Source organism: Hippoglossus hippoglossus, chromosome 18 (genome assembly GCF_009819705.1).
Source record: "Hippoglossus hippoglossus isolate fHipHip1 chromosome 18, fHipHip1.pri, whole genome shotgun sequence".
In the NCBI taxonomy this organism is placed as follows: Eukaryota; Metazoa; Chordata; class Actinopteri; order Pleuronectiformes; family Pleuronectidae; genus Hippoglossus; species Hippoglossus hippoglossus.
This window is the reverse complement of record NC_047168.1, coordinates 15,632,626-15,644,308: the sequence shown is the minus strand read 5'-3', so window position 1 is coordinate 15,644,308 and position 11,683 is coordinate 15,632,626. Positions and strand designations below refer to the sequence as shown.

Here is an 11,683-nt window from a genome sequence, read left to right as displayed (position 1 = left end):
CTCCTCTTCCTCACTGTCCTCCTCCGTTTCCTCCCCATCGTCCTCCTCCTCATGCAGCTGCAGATTTGGCCAACGACTCAGCCTCTCACTCAATGTCCTCCTCCTGTTCTCCTCCATAATTTTCTTCCATTCCTCCCACTCCTGCTGCAGGTGTGGAGTAGCCACTGCCATAATGTCCGGTTTAACTTTAATCTGTGCTAATTCCTTTAAATCCCCCCCCCCTTTCCTAATCACTCACCACACTGACACCTCTTGAATGCCACAAGATTGCAGGACACTTAGTTTTTGCACAGTGTATGATCAAAACTCCACAGAGAAAAATCCTCCAGTGATAATCCAGAGGTTGGATGTTGCTGTTACTGTTGCAGGCAGCTGTACCTCTGTCTGCAGACACCAGCCGTGTTGTCTGTTCAACGCTGTCGTGTCTTTCTCCTCCTCTCTCTCTCCTGTCTTAGTTTTCAAAAGTGGTAGGGTGCCCTAGATTTCTCACATATCCTGTTATACACTCGTTAACTGAAATTCTAGATGTTTTGGCGTCTTCAGTTTGAATCCTAACAGAGATTTGTGAGGAGATGATGCAACAAATATATTAGGGGTTACTTTGGCTGTATTTTGGCTGAGTTCGTTCTTTTTCTTCTTCTTCTTAAAAATAATAGTAATAGTAATAATAATAAAGTTAATTTGTACTGAGTTACAAAATATATATATTTTTTTCCAGGCAAGTTATAAACAAGAAACTAATCTTGTTTATAACTGTGAGGCAGTAAATCTCCAATATGAACTCATGCACCAAGACATGTCGGAGCTGGGGGGACTTGGATCTTTATTCGAGGCCATATGACTTGGGGATCAGTATTAAATGCCTAGAGGGTCAACAAAGGGATCACGTTGCTCCTCTACAGCCAAACACAGTGGAATCTGGGTCAACTGGTGAGTGGGACTGGAAGGCCGAGGGGGCAACAAAACAACAACATTTATACTTGTCGGCATTTGAGCCAGCAGACAAAGCAAACAGCTGGGTCACGCTGTAACCTTGACTTGGAAAATAGCTTCACGGGTCTGAAGCAGCCGACAGTGGACCCTCACAAATCACCACGCTGTCAGAAATAGCAGCTGGATTGGTTTGCTTTTGCTATTAATACATTCATATACATCTCCAAGGTCCACATGAATCCCTGCAGCATCTCAAACTGTAACAAAACGGTCGAACATTCAGGGTAAAAGTTTTCTGTTATTTTCTATTGCTCACACCAGCCGCCTCCTGGACTCTCAAAGTTTTAACGTAGTGAGACAAGGCCCAGTTCAAGATAAGATGAGATGTGCGTCATTTAACTTGTTACGGCAGCAGAATGAGGGAGACTAGAGAATAATATACACCTTTCACTACAGATATATTGTTTGTAGAGAAATGTACGTGAGTAAAGTACAGTGGCACATCTACAAAGATGTAGGTCTGTATATTGTCTAATTTTTCCAGTGGTTCTCAGCTGCTCTGGGTCTCTTGCTTTCCTGCACATTCAAGGGGACGACTGGACGAAGGGACTCTGGCTCCAGGACCCTGAGGATGCACTAACCAGGCTGCGAGTCTAAGAAGGAATACTTCACATGATGACGTGCAGGTAACAAGTGGAGTTTAAGAAGGAGAAGGAGTTTTAAGGGGCCTAAAGCACATGATATTCTTTCTGCAGTGAAGGACATCCACTATCTAGCACAGCTCTCTACAGCCCATCAGACTCTATAAATCTGGGCTGTAAGACCGTTTCAGATAACAGCAAAAAGAAATAGCAGAGTCACGTGATGTTAGCGTGATCCCTTATGGCTGCATGCCTACCAGGTCATGGTCAGGGGGAGGGACGTGCACATATGGCATCATGACCACTCATGTAAAGAAAAATAGATGTTCAATGTCACCACGAGAAATGGACAAATGAAAGACGACCCGATCACCAATGAATATTTAAAATGTCTCTCTGTGGCCTGTGTGTCCCGTGCTGCCTCGAGCCGGGGATAACAGCCATACGTTATTTTAATGTGTTCAGTCAACTTTTTAGATCGGTCCCATCCAACAACACGGAGGAGGTGAGGTTTATGGCCTTTATACTGCAGTCAGCCACCAGGGGGAGATGGAGCCGCATTGAAATCCCTTTTAGGGAGCTGTCATGTCGTCCATCTTTATTTACAGTGATGCTCTGAACTTCTACTGAATCTTTCCACTGAGATGCTTTGAAGCAGAAATAGTGTGAGTGGGTGTGTTGGGAATGAAACTGGTGGGCAACACACTCCTACCTGAGGACACAAGGACTTTCAGACACTCACACACACACACACACACACACACACACACACACACACACACACACACACACTACAACTGAACAGCTGAGTGAACCTTTTGTTACAAAATTAAAGGAACATTTTGGGAAGGCAGATAACTGAAGGTAAGAAACATCAGTAAATTACATGTTATATATATAAAAAGTCACAAAACCACAATTTGCTGTTATCATGGACTGTAAATAAAGATGGACGACATGACAGCTCCCCAAAAGTGAAGCCACGGCATATTTATTGCCTCCTTGTGTGCAGTGTAGGTCATAAACCCCGCCTCCTGCATGTTCACAGATGGGACATGGACAAAACAAAGAAGTCAAAACTTCAAATACCTTTTTTTCTGTCATTGTGGGTAGTTTTTATCAGACTGGTGTCTGTGGTCAGGTTTCAGCTAAGGGGAACACATCATGACTGGCGTCTGAGTCCGACTTGCCATTGGTCGAGCTTGTGTATCGCATCAGAGCTGTTTTGGGACAATCTACCTTTTTCTATCAGCTCGCCAAAAAAATACACCGGACAAAGTTATTTAGCAGCTTAGGAGCCACACAGTTCTCACAGGAGGTGGGAGAGACCCACAGCTGAGGAAGAAGGGGAGTAAGTATTGGATTCATTGGCCAGAGATGTGACACCAAGTGAAAGCTAATGCTGCTCTACTGGTTGTGCAAAGTCACAGGATCAACTTCAAATGCCACAATATGTCAGGGTGGTCCTTGCTGATTGTTTCTGCTTGGTACAGATACTGTGGGAGAAGATGTGATGCTATAGAAATGGTGAAATGTGATGATTGACAGTTCAGACTAACTGAAGATTGATTGTGTACCAATGGGACCGTGGCTCTCTCCTCTGTGTCCTCCATCGCTGTATATAGTCTCGTGGCAGAATACACAATACTATAGGTATGACCTGTACTGCGACCAACCACCAGGGGGCGATCAATACTTTTTGGCTTCACTTTGAGGGAGCCCCCAAAAAAAGATGGTTATTCTTTTAAGGTTCTATGGTATAGTGGAAAAAACACACGTTTTTTTTTTTTTTGTCAAAATACAATCTAGTTTTATTGAACTTCTATTGCCCCAATGAAAACAGAGGTGAAGATACATTATACACAAATAAAGTCCGGGCGTTACAACAGACTGGAACGAAACAAGGTCCTCAACATGAATGAAATGAGCTTATACAACCTGATGTAAATTCACAAACAGACCGTTCTCCAAGGGAGTGAAAAACAAATTGATTCAAAGTCATTCAAAAACAACTTAATGTTCAATGTACAGAACAGAGAAGCCACAGCAAAATGGCTTTTTACAGCAAGAAGCACGACTGATTGTCAAGCTCACTTTCTTTCTTAAATAATCACTCATGAACAGACACATAAACATAAATACTATTAAACACGATAGCAATGTTTTGACTGTAAGACTGTGAAAAGTGTTTAAATTACTTTAACATAGTAAAGTTCCACTAAAGCTCGTTTTATTTTGAGGTCAGCTCATTTCTCTAAAAATATACAAGTGCAGCCAGAGGGAGGAAGAGGAAGAAGAAGAGGAAGAAGAGGAAGAGGAAGAAGAAGAAGAAGAAGAAGAAGAAGAAGAAGAAGAAGAGGGATCCACCTCTTCACAGGTCAAACAACACGTTATCCCCAAAGAGCAGATGCACAGTAGATCACGCACCTGATCCCCCCCGCTATTGCTTTTTAAATATGATCGTGCTCTTATTTTAGTCCCTGCATTGGTGAAATATATTCATCAGAGAGAAAAGTGGACACAGGAGACGTTTCACTGCAGCAGGAGGAGTGTTTGCATAGTTCGGCAGCGTCGTCGTGTTGAGATGTTTTCATATGGAGCCTGCTCTATTTCTTCAGCCATGAAACCTTTACACCCCCCCCCCCCTCCTCCAAACACCGTACTGCTCCTGTGGCTCGTTGAGATGAGAGCTCTATTTTTACAAACGAGGGGGTGAGGAAGCGAGGTGAGATGTTCTGAGGCAGAAGCAAACGCTGAGTTCATGTTGTTTTCATTGTGAGCACGTTCAGGAGCTTTAGGTGCAGTGTGGCACTGTCACGTATCTTAAAACCCAAAGGTCAACCCCCCCCCCCCCCCCCCCCCAAAAACACAAACAAACAAGATGCTTAAAATCATTTCAACATGTGAGGGAAAGAAGAAATAAAAACGTAATTATCTTGACATCTTCATGGCCACACGAGTCTGGACCAGGGTCCGACCCAAGCTTCACGTCTCTGCCTCATGTGATCTGGTTACTTCTGGTTTCATGTTGTAACTTAGGGAGCGGATTGAAGAATTGTGTCTGACATACGTGCGTCGTGAGCTGCTTCTACCCAAACTGGCCTCTGATTGGTTCTTAGACAGGCGTTATCACTTCGGCAAATTAAAGTCTTGTTGTTTGAATGGAGACAATGAATGAACTAATTTAGTTAAGTTCATTGCCACTGTAATATCATTCTCATGGTAATCCAGTTGTCTGCTCACATCCCATCTACCCTCTGCCTTTTGACTGCATACCAAGTTGTGTTCTTTTTTTGAGAACTTATATTTTGCGTATTTAGATGTTCTGTCTACTTATATGTTTAAACCTGTTTAGAGAGAAACAGCCTTTCAAGTGTTCCTGAGCAACGTCCTGCTATTGGTCCAAGAGTCCGTTGGTCCAGACCATGGTCCGAGGAACCTTTCACACCTGTTATGTTGGTTTGGACTGAACTGAAAGCTCAGAAGGTCTGAACCAAACAGGAGGTGTGAAAGCCCATAGTTGGTCTGCTAACCTTTTCACAGCACACTAAATCTGTCTATGACATTTTCAAATATGTTGGAAGTTTTTCACATGTTTGGAATGATGCAGCAGAGAGGATGGGGTCAGGCCCTGGCCCAGGGGAGGAGGAAGGAGACGATAACAATGAGGAGGGAGAGGGAGAGGGGCAGAGAGAGGAGGAGGAGGACGGGGAGAGAGAGGGACGACGGCCACAGGGACGTCGGTTTGGAGCCTCGGGGCAGATCCACCCGGCTCCTCTGCATCTCCACGTTGGGCCGGCAGATGATCAGCGGCCTCACCTGTGATATGCTCTCCTGAAAGACAGGGACGAGAGGACGGACTAGATGCAGGCGTTTGAATACAGCTGTTGTTTAAAGGCAGAATTAATAACAATAGAAAAACTCCACAGAAAAAAACACATTTACAGGCTGAATATCGCTATATACACAATTTAAATAAAAACTAAACAGAATCCAAACAAATAATACTCAACCTTCTCCCTGTAGTTACTACCTTTATGCCTTGAAATACTTAATTGTTGTGTTATTACATATTTCACTTTGATATGTCAGTTTCTTTTATGGTTCTAACACCAGAACTTTAGTTAACCAAGGGAGTTCAGTGGATTTAAATTAGCAGGATTCATCTTCTTATCTGTGTTGTGATGAAAACGTGCTGTGTGCTGTGCTTTCTGTTTTCACCTCCAGGATGGTCCGGCTCTGGGCTCTGTCCGGACTGAGCCGGACGGTCCAGCGATGGGATCTGTGACTCCTCCCACCATCGTCCTCGCTCTCCGTGGTGTCTTGCCGCGCGACTCGGGGACGCTTACGCCTCCGTGAGCTGATTCGCTGGAGGGAGCCCGGCTCCTGAAGTCTGAGCCAATCGAGTTAAAAGGCACAAGGTTAGACGATTACACACGTGTTAATAATTGTGTTTGTGTGTTTGTGCACATCACAAACCTGCAGTCTGTATCCTCTATATCAGCATCAGCATCACTCTCCCCCTGAGGGTCCGACAGCAAACACTCTTCCTGCAATACACGATATATATATATATATAATCAAATACAAAAATGTGTATAAAGACAAATATAATATAGAAAACAATCGAAGCTGCTACATCGTGTCAGATACGACAATTATTGTCCTGCTTGCTGAGCCACAACCTCGACTCACTCACACTTTTATTTTGAAGGTTTTGGATGAAAAACCAAACAGTGAATCATCTCCGGCCACTATTTCTAAACCAAAAGCAACACGCGATGATGCTGTTGGTCTGCGTGACTGTTGTCGTGCGTCATTTTTTATTACCACCATTATTATTTTGCATGAGTCAGCTGACGCCTCTGCACTTGACTAACGAGCTCAGGGACTCGTACAGTTGTTTCTTTTCCACGGGGGCTCGAAGAATTCTGATCTTGAGACGGAAACTGCGATAGAAAACATCCGTGACCTCAGATCGTGGTACAGAACAACCGAAACGTGAAACCTCAACCTGCTGCCATCACTGCAGGACACATTGAAAGAACTACATCCATATTTCAATAATTACTTTATTTTATTTTGTAAAACTTCTATGGCGTTTGGCTCTCTGTAACTCTGGTGAGTGGGTTCCATCTCCTGTGAGTCACAGCTTCAACTGTCACAACCAGCTCCAGGTGAAGAGTGAAGCTGAACTGAGATCAGTTAAAAACACTCAGCAGTTATTAAAAACCAGAGTTTATCTCCAATATTCAGCAGGAAACTGTTAAAACATGAAGAATCCTGAACAGAGTTTGGTGGATTTGTTACAGCAGCAGCTCTTCAGGGTCAGGAAGCAGAGGATCATGGGTAATATCCAGGGTTAGACTTTGAAGTAAAGGCAACAACAAAACATGTCAGAAGCTTTTATAAGGAGCTGCAGACACATGCAGGCGAGACTCTTAAGTATCAGAAGTAGGTGGACTGTATTCACTAATGGGCTTTTTGAGACACACACACGAACACACACACACACACACACACACACACACACACACACACACACACACACACACACACACACACACACTCCCACTTTACCTCTGTGCCGTAGCCCTCAGAGTACCTGGTTATCATCACCCTGTTTTTGCCACAGTGTTCACACAGCAGCGTGTCCTGAGCAGAGGAAGCAAGAAGGAAAAGACCACGTGAACATTTGGTCCTTTGTGTGAAGTAGAAAACAGAGAGCGAGACGGAGGATGGTCGTGTGTTTAAAGCACAGATACAGATGAAGAAACACTTTGTGATGTGAGCGGGCGGAGTGATGGCCTTAGACACTTAAGTGGGAAGCACTCACCGGCGTGGGCGTGTGTGCTTCTGAGTACAGTGTACAGGGACCAGCCTCGCACAGACACACTACATCTACACAACTCGCCCCCATCTGAGACAAAGACAGAGCGAGAGCGTTACACAACTGTGATCTGTGAGTGGACGCTGTGCAGGGGAAGCTTCTCGTCCCTCTTGTCGTTCGACAGCAACACAAACTGTCTCATGTACACGAGTGAAGGTAGAACGGATCTGAAGGGAATCAGTTGTTAAATATCTTCATCACACGGCAGTTAGCAGCTGTTTGGCAGCACATGGTCGTAAAGAGGAGGGACAAATAAAAAGGAGCTTTTAGTAAAATTAGAAAGAAAACGTTGTGCGGACGTAATGACGTGAATATGAACGTGTTATTCTATCAGCAACTCAACACCGTGATAGAAACAATGTCTTATTCAGAAGAATGTCAATCGTTGGAATATCTAAATCAACAAAGTCAGTGATGAGTATCGGGGAGAAGAGCCTCCTTGACTGAGGGTTTCATTACAAAGATCTCACCTCACAGTCATTGTCAAACGTCTCTCCGGAGGAGAAGAGGCCGTGGGGGTCGGATTCCCTCTGCAGCATGACCTCTGACCTGGCTCACACACTCACATTCACCTGTTGGGACACACACACAAGACACATGGTTGAGTAACTGAGGGATTACTGGAAACGCTGACTGTCGGCTGTTCTGTAGCAGGACATATGTCAGAATACTGTAAATACAATAGATAGAGATACAGAACATAACTTATTATACAATAAGGTGTAATGTGCTGGCAGGTTAAAATAAAATACCTGTGGACTTAAAGGAAATACCTGTCAGTGTTTGTTGCAACGTACAGTACGTCCCATAGTATATATATATATATATATATATATATATATATATATATATATATATATATATATATACACTGAATATACATCTAACCTTACAGACAGTACTTTGATATATTGGGTTTGAATCTCGAACCAGTGATGTCATGTTTTCCTCCTGATGGAGAATCGTGCAGCTGTTGGAACGTGACGCTGAACGGACGCGTCATCACTGCACCTCTGGAACATCTGCGCAGCTCACGTTACGTAACAGCAGTGATGGAGCCGCACAACTTTTCACGTGAAGACGAGGCGGGAGAAGACGCGGTTTTTATTCTGATTTTAAATAACGTGAAATCCTTTGATAACAATACACGTGAAAAATAAACGCGGGGGGGAAATCAGGCTGAATTATTATTAAAGCGACGGGGGGAGAGAAAGAGAGGAAAAAGCAGCAGAGTGAGACATCTTACCTCGCACACCATCCCTGTCCGGTATCACGGAGCTGAGCCGTTAACGGAGACCGGAGGCGAGCAGCTGCACGCGGCGGCGGCGGCGGGAGTCCGGGACATGGTGGCGCGTGGAGGCCATGAGCTCGCGCTGCTCGTGAGTGTTTGACATTGTGGCGGATCCTCGGTGTGACGTCAGCACGAGGGATGAGTGACAGCGGGAGAGGGAGGCGCGTGCACGGGGGAGTGTTCCCAAAACAACACGGGAGCGCGCCAATGGGGGGGTGGGACTTCCGCTCACGACTTTCAAAATACAGTATATGTCTGTATGTATATAATAAAAGATCAATAAAATTAGGGTTGGAAAATAAAATATAGTCTCTAATTCAAAAACACACACAAACTCATTGAAAACTAAATTAATCCGGATGAACAGGGACTCAAGGTTAAGTTATGAATCAGGACACGATCATTGAACCATTCTAAGTTGAGACTTTTGTGCCTGAATTAGTTTTAACTTTTAACTTGGAGCTTTCAGGAGCTCTGCAAACTTTGAGAAAGACACAATCTCCCTGATTGAATCTGAATTCCTCCTCTTATTCCAACCTCTGGCTGGATTCTGTCTGGATACGTGGTTTTGTGAACCCACCAATCCTCAGGTCCAAAGGAGGCATCCCAAGTTCAGACAATCACACTCATGGCTGCCACGGCATTGTTGCAGTGAGTGTGTGGTGCGTCGCAGTGTGGGACACCGGAATGCGATTGTCTTTCAGGAAATGAGACGTTTACTGGCCTGTAGAAAAATGAAGCTGTGAATGGAATACATTTTTTATTATCTCTCAGGCACAAGTACTGCATCATAATACATTTGTATTCAAATGTACAAGGACAGAGCCTCAATCTCACAAAAGACCTGTGTCCAGTGCGAAATGTATATTTGTTTATATAAGAGTCTTGGTTCAAAATGGCCGTTACATGAGAAACTGTTCTCTCTGGTTTCTGAGCCAGACGACTTCAGACCCTCGACATTCTCAAAGTGGGAGCGATTACATGTAATGTTTTCCCTGATCTTTATCTTGTGCTGTCAACGCTCAGAGAGAGTTAATGCTCAGGACAGACAGAGACAGACGAACAGAGACAAATACATCTCACACACACACACACAGAAAAACACATGCTCTGTTTATTTTGTTCATGACGAGACGATGCACATTGATTAGCATGAACTCTTGGGTCCATCATCCAGACATGCCGGCCAAGTGTCATCTGCAGTCGCAACAAACATGAGAAGAAACTATTCAAACTTACATAAGCACGTAAACACAGACACACAAAATCACGTGCAAATAATAAAACCATACATGGACCGCAAAGTTCCACCATCTGTTTCAGTTACTATGACACATCATGTATTAGGAGCACAGACTGTAAATACAGATGCGTCTACACTCGTTTTGTGTCCTATACTGGAGCCAGCCACCAGGGGGTGATACCCATGATTTGGCATCTTTTTGTGGAGAGCTGCCATGTCGTCCATCTTCGAATCTATAATTTAAACACGCATTGTTTTTTATTTGTTAAAAACACGACACCAAAGCTTTACATGGCAACTTACAGTTTTATCATGTGGTCAAAGAAATGGAAGGTTTGACAAAATAGACAGGAAAAAAGCCTTTAAATCCTTTTTGCTGCAGACATGAAAACTCTGTTGATACATAAATGTCAAGGAGTTTTCCAGTTGGAGCTCATTTCGGCCTAGACGTCCCCTGAGCCCCGCTGCCGCCTGCAGGAGCACTGGATGAGATAAAGTGTAATTAGGGGGGGGGCTAATGGCCGAGGGAGGGATCCTCATTATGGCTGCATGTGGACCATGCAAATGAAAATATAGTTTCTCCCGTTATTCACCCAGTTAAGCTGCAGTGGTTCTGCAGCCTCATGTTTAATCACAGAATCTTTCTTCCTTTTTGAGATGTTGTTTGGCGCCGCTCTCCATAATCTCTCCGAGATTTCTGCAAAAGATTCACACAGAAACAACATGAGCATAAACCACATAAGAATGTCTACAAATAGCCGCGCTACGAGCGCCGGCCTCACACAGTCGGTTGATGGGAGCGGAGATGGAGCCCTGGTAGCAAGGTCCTGTCGATGCACGCACTCGGCCAATCAGGAGCCGGTCTCAGCTGTCAATCATGACGTCTCAACCTGTTTTTATAGCATCAAATAAAAACCAAACTGATCAGAAACATGAAAACTTGACCACACATGCAGTGTGATAGGAACTCCCTCCATCCACTAACATGGAGGAGGCAGGATTTATAACCTATGCTGCCACCAGCCACACAAGGGCCATGGAAACACTTTGGCTTCACTTTTGAGGAACAGTTATGTCGTCCATCTTTCTTATGTAAAGTCAATGTGCCATAGACTGTATATAAAAACATATTTGCTGCCTATTTATAGAAATACAGTTGAAAGTACAGAAGGGGATGCAGGGCAGATTTTAGTCGTGCTCTTGTATGTGCTCACGGGGGAGAAGCAGACGCAGAAGAGGAGGGAAGCCACAGATCACCAGAGGCTGATAGAGGTTTGTTTATACACATGAAGCACTACAAACAGGAGATGCAGCCCCGATAAGGAAATTAAGGGAAAGGGTGCAACTCAAATAAACCAAGACTGATGCACCAACGGACCAATGCACCTCTCGCCCTCTGTGCTTCTGAATCTCTCACTTACAGAGAGACGGGGAAGAGAAGAGACGGCTGGAGAAGCAGCATTTGGACGTTCTGGAAGTTCTGCAGAAAAGCGTTCCTCAGATTTTTTTCGTCCTCCATCAGATTTGGATGCGAGACTAAACACAGCCCGTCATAGCTCATGTGAAATGCTCGTCTCTGACTGAAGTCACGGGTCTCTGGCGCACGAGCAGGACAACGGTCAACTCTTGGATCAAACAAAACTCGTCCTCTCATGAGTTCAGGGACAATTGCAGGTTACGGCGAA

At 44.3% G+C, this 11,683-nt stretch overlaps 1 protein-coding gene across 2 annotated transcripts; it reads right to left on the bottom strand.

The window, feature by feature from the left end:
- Nucleotides 1-4,446: 4,446 nt before the first annotated feature.
- si:ch211-63p21.1 lies at nt 4,447-8,941 on the bottom strand. Of its 2 annotated transcripts, XM_034615049.1 has the most exons (8): nt 8,711-8,941; nt 7,935-8,036; nt 7,411-7,494; nt 7,155-7,229; nt 6,054-6,124; nt 5,796-5,967; nt 5,047-5,408; nt 4,447-4,659 (listed from the first exon to the last, which is right to left on the bottom strand). In XM_034615049.1, exons 2-7 carry the CDS (start codon nt 8,001-8,003, stop codon nt 5,199-5,201), a joined length of 681 nt encoding a protein of 226 aa, XP_034470940.1. In that variant the 5' UTR covers nt 8,004-8,036; nt 8,711-8,941; the 3' UTR covers nt 4,447-4,659; nt 5,047-5,198. The 2 variants fall into 2 exon arrangements, with proteins under 2 accessions (XP_034470940.1, XP_034470941.1); XM_034615050.1 differs by lacking the exons at nt 7,411-7,494; nt 8,711-8,941 and having other exon boundaries at nt 7,935-8,114.
- Nucleotides 8,942-11,683: the final 2,742 nt, after the last annotated feature.